Here is a 13,456-nt window from a genome sequence, read left to right on the forward strand (position 1 = left end):
CCACGTGATATTTTGAAAATTTAAATTTTGTCCTATAAATTTAAAACATCATTATGAACAACAAACCCTTGGTGCTCAATTTAGTTATATAAGTAATATCCTTTAGGAAAAATTAGATATAATAATCCCAACTTTCATAAATTGCTAGAATAATCCCAAATTTGTATTATTCTGGAACAATATGAATTTTGGGGGTAATTCTTTTTCTTCAATCCCAAACCGGTCAACGAAATTCATTGACATGTTATAACAGGTTATGTGCCACGTGTCAAGCTGCAATTGGTCCAAAAAAAGAAAAATTTTAAAAATATTTTTTGTAAAAAAAAAAAAAAACAGAAAACCTTTATCTGCCTACCCACGCACCGTAACCCCCCCCCCCACCACCACCACCACCACCACCTGTCGCTGGCCTCCCGCACTTACCCTCCCCTTCCCCTCCCCAAATGCTGCGCCACTTTCCCCTCTATCCCCCTGTGACAATGTTGCGACCCACCTCCAACCCCAATCCCCTCCTTTTCCGATTTGGCTAGGTGGTGGTTGGCTGGGCGGATTGCCGAACTTCTTAAGGTGGTTCGGGTTTTGGCCGGGTGGTTTTTTTTATATTTGTTAAACAATTAATTTGCAACACCTGTCATTTTAACAAACAAAAAAAAAAAACATTTAACCGGTTACCGATATTTGTGATTTAAGAAAAAGAGCTACCCCAAAGTTCGGATTATTCCCGAATAATCCAAAGTTGGGATTATTCTAACAAAATGTGTGAAAGTTAGGATTATTATTTCTAATTTTTCATATCCTTTATAGGATAACCTATAAAAATACATCTTTTACATAATCATCTTATTCCAAGTTCCCAAAGTCTTACAAAGGGCGTATCTTTACAGTAGCCATCAACCACGATTATATAGCCAGTTCTCTCTTCTCTTCTCCTTAAATCAATATTGCATCTATCTTTTTTATTTTTCTTTTGTAATTAGAATCATTGGGGTATTCATAAGATAGGAACATCTTCTAAATTACTTTCAATATATATATATATATATATATATATATATATATATATATATATATATATATATATATATATATATATATATATATATATATATATATATAGCCATGTTGGGTTGATCTTATTTTATTATTGTTAATAATTAGTTTATTAATATTCAATTGTTATATTTTTTATTTTTACTATTTTGCATCCTATAGTGATTATAGTTTAAAAAATGCATTGAAAAATGAGCACATTCAAAATGAGATAGACTTTAAGAACACAGGAGTAATATCCAGTAAAAAAATAATTATAATTCAATATAATAATTTTAGTTTGGTAAACATACGTAAACTTCAAGTTTTAATCGGTATAAAAAATACAATAGTAGATCTATAATAATTATTTAAATTTTGTAAAAATAATCTAATTTTAGAAAAATAATTTAATTCAACGAAAATAATTTTAGTTCTACAAGGTTAATTTAAGTTTAGTGAAATTTAGGTAAAAAGAACCACCGACTTTATGGGGCTAACATAATGGGAATTATTTCGTTAGTGTTGTATGTGTTATTTCATCAGTTTCACAGGGGTTTCTCGGTCAATGTTATAAGTGTTACTTAGTTAGTATTACATGCATTACTTGATCAGTGTTATAAGGTATACTTTGTTCTTTACAAGCTAACACATGGTTTGACTAGTCGCACTCAAGATGCGATAAAAAAGAACAGGGATACACCTAATTAAATCACACCTAGAATATTAACATAACCATAATTTTTTTTAAAACCATATAACCTGAATCTATTTATTAGCCTATACTAAAAACAAATCCTTCCCTTACACTTGTCATTACCTTGTGAAAAATTTCTCGCCTTTTTCGCTTTTTTTTTTTCTTTTGCAAATTTTTTAAGTAAACTATTAATACCTTATGAAATTTTGACAACCATATTCCATATATACTCAAATGAAATATTTCTAAGTATCTTTTATGTATTTATGTAGTTTTTTGTATTATTATTGTCAAAAATATTTAACAACCGTGAATTTTATGGAATTTTAACCTAGTTATTTATATAATATTGTAAACTAATAGCACCATAAATATTTGTTACAAAGATAGATTTGAAGAATATTGAAAGGAAATTTGACTTTGTATTTGTTATTGAAGAAAATGAAAAACAGTTTTCTAGAAAGAAAAATACATCATGCAATACTTGTGTTAGCTTATTATGAAAGATTACAATAAAAGGAAGCTAATAATAGCTATTTATACTAGATTTTGTTGCAAGAGAATGATCTTTAATAAATCTTCAGAAGCTCGTGAAACTTTGGCTAAGCTGGAAATTTGTTGTAACAAACTATGCTGACTTGGCAATTCGGTTATAACAACCTTTTGGCTGCTTGCAAGTTGAGCAGAAGGCAAGATCTTAGTGAACACATCGACCAGATGATCACTAGTAGGAATAGAGACTACTTGAATCAGACCTTCCAAAACCTTTTCCCGAGTGAATTGACAGTCGATTTCTATGTGCTTATTTCATTCATGTAACATAGGGTTCTTTGCAATTCATGTATATGAAGCTCTGATTATCATAATGAATAGTCACTGGTCTTTGTTCATCCAAGCCCAACACTTCAAGCAAACGAACTAACCAAGTAACCTCACTTGCAGTACAAGCTAGAGCCCTATATTCAGATTCACTTGATGAATTTGACACAATTTAACTGTTTCTTAGACTTCCAACTTATAGGAGAAGAACCCAACATAACAACATAAGTACATAACTAGTAATTGACCTTCTACTGTCATGACAAGCACCCAAATCTACATCTGAATAAGCCTGTAGGACTGGAGATACAAAGCTATTTAGCATAATCCTTTTTCGATCTTGAGCTACCAGAAATATATCTCATAACATGTCTTAGATCTTGTAAATGAGTTACTCTATGTGAGTGTAAAAATTAACCGAGTAATTGAACTGTGTATGACAAATCTGGTGTGGTATTACACAAAAAATTCAGCTTTCCCACCATCTTATTGTAATACTTAGAATCAGCAACCAAATCCCCATCATCAACAGTCAGTTTCAAGTTTATTGGTATTGGAGTGACTACATACCTGAAATATGTAATTCATGAGTCCCTTAAAAGCTCATTGGTGTATTTCTTTTGATTAATAGTAATTCCAGAAAAAATATATCCAATCTCAATGCCTAGGAAGTAAGAAAGCTTTCCCGGATCTTTAATAGTGAAGACATGATGTGGGTGCGCTTTGAGAGAATTGATAGAGACATAATCATTACCAGTGATGATAATGTCATCTACATACATTACATCCAGGGTGATTAAACCATATTTCTTCATGATGAACAAACTACTATCATACTGTGATTGTATAAAACCAAGCACCTTGAGTTCAACAATTTGGCAAACCATTGCTTGGAAGCTTGCTTAAGACCATATAATGTTTTCTGAAGTAGGAAGAATTCATTCTTAGGGTTAGGCATGCCTTTAGGAACCTTCATGTACACAATCTCATCTATATCTACATGTAGGAGAGCATTGTTAACATCCAGCTGAAAAAGATCCTAAGATTTTGCTGATGCAATAGAAATCAAAGCTCTAACTGTAGCCATCTTGACAACATGTGAGAAAGTCTCTTGATTGTCAATCCTAAGTTTCTAATTGTATCCTTTACCCACCAATCTAGCCTTATATCTCTCTATAGTGCCATTAGCCTTGAGTTTTATCTTGAAAACCCACATACAACCAATTGTTTTCTTGCCTTTGGGCAAGTAAACTAGAACCCATGTCTTATTTGACTGTAAAGCTGAGATTTCCTTATCCATTGCTTCAACCCAATTAGGATATGTAGTAGCATACATCCTTGTAGCTTAGTTATCAGGCTCATTAATGTTATCCAGGGAAGAAACAAACTCTATGTTTTGGTGTTAACTCTAAAAAAAACATCATGCTGCACTAGTGCTACTACTGCTGATCATGATTGCTAGGTTTGTGTCTAGTGGATATGGTTGGGATATAGTCTTTCTAATGTTTGGAGGCTGTTTAGGTCTAGATGATCTTTTGAGTTCAATAGAATCAGAGTCTGTATCAATGTAAGAAAGGGGAATGGGACACAGGAACAATTGGTTCAGAGTGTATTTGTGGACTAGGGATAAGAGTATTTGGTTGGGGTTGTAAGATATCTAATAAATCATCAAATGTGAAAGGTGATACAGAAGTGGAAATGGGTAGGAAGATTTTAAACGGTAGTGTCGAAACCTAAGCAGGATCAAGTGAAAGGCAAGGTGTAAGGAAAGTTTTTCTCATAGAAAATAACGTCTTTGGATATGTGGATTTTTTTGGTGGTAAGTTCAAGTACTCTATATCTTTTCTGAGCTGCAAGATAACCAAGGAATACACATGTATTGGATCTAGGGTTAAACTTGGCCCTGTCTTGCTTAATAGTGGACATATAGCAAAGGCAACCAAAGATTCTTAGGTGATCAGTTGAAGGTTTCACACCAAAGAACTTCTGGTAAGGAGTGACAAACTGTTAACAATGTAAGGGCATCCTGTTAATTAGATGAGTTGCTGTCATTACACACTCACCCCAAAATCTCATTGGCACTTTTGATTGAAAGTAAAGAGCATTAGCAGATTCCAATAGATGTCTGTGTTTCCTCTCAACTACTCTATTTTGTTGAGGAGTTTTAGTGCATCTAGACTAATGAAAAATGCCATTATCAACATAGAACTTTCTCATATCTCACTTACAAAGTTAAGGTGCATTATCACTCCTTATACTTTTAATGATAGCCCCAAACTGAGTTTTGACAAAAGTAACAAAATTTGTAAACACTTGCACAACATCAGATCTATGTTTCATAAGAAAAATCCAACTGAACCTTAAGAAACCATCCACTATTGGGAGAAAAATATTAGAACCATTATGAGTTGTAGTCTTATTAGGTCCCCAAACATATAAGTGTAAAAGATCAAAGATATTAGAAGATTTGATCTCAATATGACCAAAAGAAAGTCTTTGCTGCCTAGCAAAATAATAGACTTGACAAGTACAGGACTGTAAGAAATCCTTAGTGTTGGGTTTCGCGATGTCCAACATCACGCGGAACAAAACCCTCCCAAAATCCTCACACAAATTAAAGTAACTAACATCCATATTGATTAACCACAATCACATAATTAATTAATCAAGAGAGAAAAGGAAGAAAAGACGATCATACCCTTGACGCATGCTTCGCTTCTTTTAGAGCTTGAACTTGAAAGAGAAGAGCCCCCAAATGCACAAGCATCCAACGACTCATACCCTCGAGACCCAACCAGAACAACCCCTACCTTGATCTTAGATGGGGCTAGACCAAAAGAACTTAGAGTATTAGAATGAAAGTGTTCTCGCTTGTGGAGATCCTTTCAAGTTCACAACTCAAGTGCTCTTTCCCAAATCTAAATGACTGGTATTTATAGGGAAATGAGCCCTTGAATTCCAATCTCCCATAAATGTGGGAGAGTTGGTAAAAAGGAAAAATACAATTTAATGTAATTCAAAATTAAAATTAAAATAAAAATGAATCAACAAATAACAAGTGTCAAGTGGAGAAAAAGAGGTTAGGTGACGACCAAATGGGGAAACCACCTTCCCTTGCTCCCCAAGGCAAAACTAAAAATTGTACTCCCCTAAACGCTCCAATCACGGTGCGCTAGCTGGCCCCAACCTTGGCACCAAGGCGTTCCTTGTTGGCAGCCTGGTGCTCGGTTGGGCCAGCCAGCGAGCTCGCGTGTGCGCGTGGCATAGAAAGTGTTTCTTGCTTGCGGGCTGCTAGGCGCGTAGCGCTAGCAGTAGCTTAGCGAGGCCCAGGGAGCTTGCTAGCTGCTGGCCTCATCGAGCTTGCTAGCTGCTGGCCTCATCGAGCTTTCTAGCTGCTGGCCTCATCGAGCTTGCTAGCTGCTGGCCTTGCTAGCGCTGCTAGTACGCTCCTCGCGCCAGCAATGTTGGCCATGTTGCACCAGCCAGCTAGCCAGCGCTACTAGCTTGTGATGCTAGCATGCATGCATTGCTAGTAAGCTCAGCATGGTGCGGTTTCCTTGGATAACTATATTGCCCCTAGCCTCGGATTGCTTGGGGAATTTCAAGGCTAGAGGTATTTTTTTAACTTTTTGTTTGCTAGATTTTTGTTTCGTCGATTCCTAAATTCAAGTCGACTTATGACGCTCGATTTCGACGCTCTAAGTTCGATATGTGACATATTTGTTCTTTATATTCTAATGACCCGATTACTTGATTGGGTGTGACCCGAAGGGTTCAATTAAGATTAAGATGTAATATTAATTATGCATTAATATTACTGATCAGAAGCAACCTCTAGCTAGGCATTCCAATCACTTGACCTCATTGAATAATTAGCTTTCTAATAATTCCAAACCCTCTATCAGAATAATAGACTTGTTCTAAGGACACCATTCCTTTCACTTAATACTATGTTTTGGTCTAACCTTATTCAAATGAACTATTGGCATATGTTTGACCTCAATTGCCATAGTTTTACATTATAAACTGAAATAGAACTTATACTAGACTTTGAACTATTATTATGAATAGTACGTAGCAGCATAACTTGACTCTTAAAAATCTTCAAAGAAAGACTTCTCCAAGCAATAAAGTCCATTTCTGATCTTAGTCTACCAAGCAGAAGTGGCCTGATTAGTAAAGGGCCCTAAACATAGCATTCATCACAAGAAAAATAAGCCACATAGTTCATATCCTTGTACAATTTAGGAATAGAAATCAGATTGAACTAAAAACCAAGCACATGCATCACATCTTTTAAGATCAGTTTATCACCAAATTTAACCGTGCCTTTGTTTTGAACAGTTAATTTTCTTCCATATGGTATAGTAATATTACTAGCTCGATTATCAATGATATGATAATCTTAAAACAGACTACGATCATGACTCATATGATCTGTTGCACCAGAATCAATAATCCAATGTGAATTATTGGAAGATAAGAGATAGAATTTACCTGCCACCATAGCTGCAATCTTAGACTTTTCATCATCAGTCTTCTTGTCATCAAGAAGTGAAATCAAATGATTATAGTGCTCAACCATGATAGTGGCATTGCTAGCATTATCATTCTGGATCATATCAGGTTGATAATCTCCATCATCAAATTCTCTTTGAACAACTGCTGCTACCGCTTTTCCCTTCCAGTTATCCTTGAAATGAGCACAACAAAAAACTAAGGTTTTTGCGACCGTCTCAAACGGTTGCTGAAAATAATTGCGACCGTCGACGGTCGTTATTCTCTTGGTCGCAAAAGAACATAATTACGACCACATATCAATCGCAGATTAATTTCAATCGTTTTTATAAATTTCAACGACCGTGTGTTAAACGGTCACAACTAATATTAATTGCAACCGTTATTCAAAACGGCCCCAAATCCGTAAAATAGCGACGGCCTAAAGCGGTTGCTAAAAACTTTTAAAAAATAAAAAAAAAGCACCAAGTGGCCAGTGTTGCAGTAATGCATGTACCACCATTTCCCACCCAACAACTCCACCCACCACCACTTCCCAAAATTCTCAACCCGCCACGACTTCTAACCACCGCCGCCTACACCCTTAAAACCCTCTACCCACCACCGCCGCCTACACCCTTAAAACAACCCTTAAACCCAAAATCGAAAATAAACAAAAACAAACAAAATTTTCAGAAAAATCAACATACATTTCCCAATATATCTTCCTATTTGGGTTTATATGGTCAAATTCGACCATGAAACTCCAAATCTGGAATTTTTATGGTCAAATTTGACCATAAACACCAAACTTTGTGTGTTTTTCTTTACGGTGGGCTTGCTTGTGACGGTGGCTACTAAATTTGTTCATGGAAAAGAAAGGAGATGTGAGAGAATGAAAGAGATGAAAGAGAAGGAGATGAGGGTCGTAAGAAGAGGAATAAGGAGAGAGAAAGAGAGAGGAGGGGCTTGAGAAACAAGGAGATGAAGGAAAGAGAAGAGAGAAAGAGAAGAGTGTAAGAAACGACTATAAAGTATCAACAACATAATTAGGGTTAAGGTGGGTTGGGCACTGACCTTTTATACCCTATATTGTGTAAAAAAAAATTACCCTATTACGACCATTAGAAACAGTCGCAAATTGTGATATTTGCGATCGTTATAAAAAACGGTGGTAATCCCACTAGTAGAAAAATGTACATTTGCGTCGCCATATTTGCGTCACTCATTCTAAGGAGCGAAGCAAATGTTTATTTTTACCATCCTTTTAAGTTATTTGCGTCGCATGTTATTCAAGAAGCGACGCAAAACTCAAGTGCATTTCAGCTTTCTCTCATTTGCGTCGCTCTTATTTATTAAAGCGACGCAATTAATAAACTTATTTGCGTCACTCATTTGTTAACAAGCGACGCAAATAAGTGATTAAGTAAATTGCGTCACGCTTTTACTACATGAGCGACGCATATGAGCTGTGTACAATATCATAAACAAGGTTATTTGCGTCGCTTTTTTATAATAAAGTGACGCAAATAACTCTTTTGGCTTTAGGTTTTCTGCGTTTTTTTACCTTCGCCTACATTCACTAATCAAAAAGAAAAAAAACAAGAGTTCTTCAATTCCAGTGAATTTCTACAGCAAAACACCCACAAATTCGTCTCTGAAACCCAACAAATTAGGCCATAAAACTGCGATTCCCCAGCAAATTTAACATCTAAATTAAAATTGCAGTCAAGTTGAAGCAAATCCGAGCAATTTCGAGCAAAAATTTAGACCAAAAACCCCAATAAATTCGAACCCTTAAACCCAGAAAAATTGATTGTTTCCGACCAAAAATCCCCCATTTCGAGCAAAAAATCAACTCAAACGCGTTTCGGAATGATAGGTTTGATCCTCAGTCGTATGTTCAGTCCAAATGCTCTCTTAATGAGAAGGTAATTTGATTTTGTGCTTAATTTGTGTTTAAGTTCTTTAATTTTGTTCTTAATTTGTGTTCATTTATGTTGAAATTAAAATTTCGAGTTTGTCAGAAATTGTGATTTTCTTGTTTTTATTTATTGTTGATTATTTGAAATTAGAAGAAAGAGAGGAATTTTAAATTATTTTCAATTAATTTTTAGTGGATAATGAAGAATGAACAAATGACAGAATGATGATTGATGGATAGTCTAAATATAGGAGGAGTGCCGAATTGCCGAATTTAGTAGGCTTATTGCTGAGATTATTGGATGGGAAGGGGGGGGGGAGGGGCTTATCATCTCCTTCAACTTCTTTGTTTCTCCGGTAATCATAATTTGCTATTGTACATGCACACCAGTCTTTTTCTTTTTCTGTTACACTGCAGTCTTTTCATGTAATTTTATCCTGTTGGTAAAATATGTTAGGCAACTTCATTCATATAAAACAGCTGTATTCCTGCATGATTCTGTAACTCTGAACCCAACTTTACCACAAGCAAACAGTTATATTGTTGAAACTTTTCAATCAACACACTTTGTATATGTAGTTGTAGCCCTTGCGAGTTGCCACTTTAATCATTTTATAAAAATTCTTCATGTTGATTGCTGACATATATTTACATCTGTTACTCATTGCAAGATCAGGCATCATGTATGTATTTCTTTTAAGGCTTTTCTGGTCTGATGCATGGGACTAGTCTTCCAAGGTTCTCATCACTTAATAATATTTGTTGTTTGATTGTTGTGGATTCTCAGGTGCCATTGCTGGCCCAATCAAACCCTAGCGGTGCAGAGAGACTACCGCCAGGGATAGTTGCTTCTAAGTCAGATCTCTATCTCCGTAGACTATGGGGTCTTCCTAGTGAGGTATGTGAACATACTATAACAAGTCTCTGAAATTTCTTCTCACATACACCTTACTTTTAAACTGTCTTCTGTTATGTAGAACCTCCTCTTTTAATCACTATCCTTGACACTTGTTGGACAAAAAGTCTTTACTCTGTTTCCCACATTACACTTTTCGGGTTAATAGAGGTTTGAGTAATGATGTAAAGGAAAAAAAAATAAGCAAGGGAACTGTAATTTTAAACATTTATTTATGTACTTTTAAGGTTTCTTGATAAATTGCATTATCAGCACAAAGACTGAGTTTTATTCATTTTGATAATAGAATTTTGAAGTTTGAATATAATACTGGTTCAAAATGGCTTCTGCAGGATCTGAAAACCAAGCCTAAGTATCTAGTGACCTTCACAGTTGGCTTAGATATGAAAGAAAATATTGACAAAGCAGTTAAAAAGGTTTCTTTCTAGCAATTTCAAGTCCTTTATTACTGCTAACATCATCTTTGTATTAATTATATGCTCTTTTATCCTTGCACAGTTCTCAGACAACTTCACTATTCTGCTCTTCCATTACGATGGTAAGACGACTGAGTGGGATCAGTTTGAGTGGTCAAAACGTGCTATCCATGTCAGTGCTCGAAAACAGACGAAATGGTTAGTACTCTTGTTTTAAGGCAATTGGGTCAGATTAATTATCAATTTTATCATACTGATCCGTTCTTTCATTGTATGGTTAAAGGTGGTATGCAAAACGATTTCTACATCCTGACATTGTGGCACCATATGATTACATATTTATCTGGGACGAAGATTTGGGAGTGGATAATTTTGATTCTGAAAAGTTAGCACTCTTTCTGCATCATATCTTCTAATGTCTTGAGCTATTCAGTACAGAACTTTTGTCATTTATTTTTTGTTGAATTTTCAGATACGTTGATTTGTTTAAGAAACATGGTTTGGAAATTTCACAGCCTGGTGTGGATCCTAATAGTCTGTTTACATGGCAGATGACAAGGAAAAGACATGACAGTGAAGTTCACAGGTAATAACTACTAATGATGTATAATTTATGCCCAGTTATCTTCCTTTGCAACAGAAGCAGGATTTCGATATTAATTACCAAAATATTGATCTAAGTTGTTTCTTGGGTGCACTTTGCAGGAGCACAGAGGAGAAACCAGGATGGTGCAAGGACCCACATCTACCCCCATGTGCTGCGTATGTGAACTCTTTACTAATCTTAAGGAGCAACCTCTTTTTCTATCAAATACTGCAGACGTTAACTGATCTTATTATGTGAATTTTAGTACACAGCAAAGGTGATGATTCATCTTAAGGGAAAGAGAGGGTATCTAAATTTGAGGGACAATCATGATAAATTTTGAGGACTGCACAATAACCCAAGGTAGTTTTATGTTTGGAATTTTAATAGACAGCAAGGTGAGGATTCCTTTCTTATTTCGGCATGTATGGTTATGATCTTTTTGCTGTATGTAGAAATACATTTGGGGATGGAAGTAAACTGATGGGATGTGTAATTCATTTTAGGATATATATGAAGGTGCTAATTGTCTATTTTGGGAATTGATACAAACAATCATTTTGATTCCATGAAACAGTAAGCTGGTTACTAAGGATGATGTCAAATTTGTGAGTGTACTGTAGTTTCTTGGTAGAACCTTACTAGGTGGCATGTTATTTCACCCAAATTTATCATTAGTTTCATTCTTGTAGGATGCCATTCGGCCATTCCTCATCAATCTAACTGAGAAATATGATAAAAAATTGTTCTTGAACCCCCATAAAGAATGAGTTAATTATTGGGGCTTTGATCACTAGAGTTAGACAACTTCAACAGCTAGGTTTGGTCATTGATAAGCTGGGAATGACAGGAGTAACAAGTTCATTCGATGTGAAGCTGTAGAAGGTACTGACAGCAATAGAAAAAGAGAGCAAAGACATGGATTAGTATAAGATCTAAATTCCATGTAGTGTCCTCAACAATTGGGTGGACGTGAGTGTAGCTACTACGTCATGCGTTATATGTACGAAATACTTGAACATCACCATAGCAGTGAGGATCTTATTCAGGTATGAGTTGTCAAATATTTCATTTTTGTTTGATAAATACAATTTGATGTTAGCTACAATCTTGAATTAAAACTTTCCTCTTGTATATTTGTTGTGTTGATAGGATTTTTCAAGAACTACACCGTACACCGAGGAGGAGATAAATGAGATTCGAGATATTTGGCAGAGTATTTTATATGTAATGTTGAACTTTAGATTTACACTTAGCGCATGTTGAACTCTTGTTTTGGATTATAGGCTTAAAATGAATGAATTTGGTTAATTGGTGTTGGGATGATGAGTATAATGTCTATGATATTGAGATGTAATTTATTGGACAGGTTGTTAATATAATGTCGTCATTCTCAATTTTATGGGTAGGCCAAATTACAAAGGAGACTCTACCGAAATTTACATTTGCATTATTCAATAATATTGCATTTTAATTTCAATTATATTAGCGTTAGCATATTACTTTATACCACTAGTAAGGAAAACAGGTACTACAAACATATACAAGGCAATTATTATAATTAAAAAAAAAAAAAAATTCACCTCATTTGCGTCACTCATTAAACAAACAAGTGACGCAAATACAACAATTTTGTATTGTCTACTCAGTCATTTGCGTCAGTCCTATATAAACAAGTGACGCAAATAACAAATAAGAAGTTTATTAGAAGAGTCATTTGCGTCGCTCTTTTATAGAGGAGTGACGCAAATAACAAAAAAGAAGTTTATCAGAAGAGTCATTTGCGTCGCTCCTTTATAAAAGAGAGACGCAAATAAGAGTCATTTGCGTCGCTCCTTTATAAAGGAGTGACGCAAATAACAAAAAAAAAGTTTATCAGAAGAGTCATTTGCGTCGCTCCTTTATAAAGGAGCGACGCAAATGACTCTTATTTGCGTCGCGCCTAGGAGCGACGCAAATGACTTAAAAGTCATTTGCGTCGCGAGCAGTTGCGTCGCTCATAGAAGCGACGCAAATACACTATAAATGAGCGACGCAAATGAGCCTTTTTCTACTAGTGTCCGCAACTGCTTATAACGATCGTAATAAAGTTATTTTTTAAGAATTATTTTAGACATGCATTTTTTTTAAATAATAATGGTTCAAATACCTTATGACCGTTTATTTGGTAAAAAATGGTCGTAAATTTGCAACTGCTTTTAAAAACGGTCGTAATATTGCGACCGTCTTAAAATTGATCGCAGATTTCAAAATCTGCGACCGTTTTATTGACGGTCATAAATAAATAGTCGCAATTTGACCGAATTCTAGTAGTACAGTGGAGTTGGATAACCATTCACCTTCCAGCATCTCTCAATGTAATGTCTAGGAATCTTGTAGTGCTCATAGAAATACCGAGAAGGTCTTATACTGAGAATACTGTTGAGAACAGCTACCTCTAGCAACGGTTGAACTTCAAAAATTAGTCTAATAAGACGTGTCAAATCTGTTTCTCTACTTTTTGCTCTGATCATAGAACCTTCTTTTGTTTGTTGCTGCAAAGGCCATTGCATCTTCAGTAGATGAATGATTA

The 13,456-nt window shown here is 35.2% G+C and overlaps 1 protein-coding gene across 1 annotated transcript; it reads left to right on the top strand.

The window, feature by feature from the left end:
* Positions 1 to 8,829: 8,829 nt before the first annotated feature.
* Positions 8,830 to 11,142, top strand: LOC145642865 (uncharacterized; the record flags this gene model as incomplete). Its single annotated transcript, XM_081694028.1, has 7 exons — positions 8,830 to 8,973; positions 9,754 to 9,864; positions 10,215 to 10,298; positions 10,381 to 10,496; positions 10,582 to 10,683; positions 10,771 to 10,884; positions 11,004 to 11,142. Coding segments are annotated over 7 exons (810 nt in total), but the record flags the coding sequence as incomplete, so codon positions are not given.
* Between the last annotated feature and the right edge of the window lie 2,314 nt (positions 11,143 to 13,456).

This window comes from Chenopodium album, chromosome 8 (assembly GCF_948465745.1).
Source record: "Chenopodium album chromosome 8, dcCheAlbu1.1, whole genome shotgun sequence".
Classification (NCBI taxonomy): domain Eukaryota; kingdom Viridiplantae; phylum Streptophyta; class Magnoliopsida; order Caryophyllales; family Amaranthaceae; genus Chenopodium; species Chenopodium album.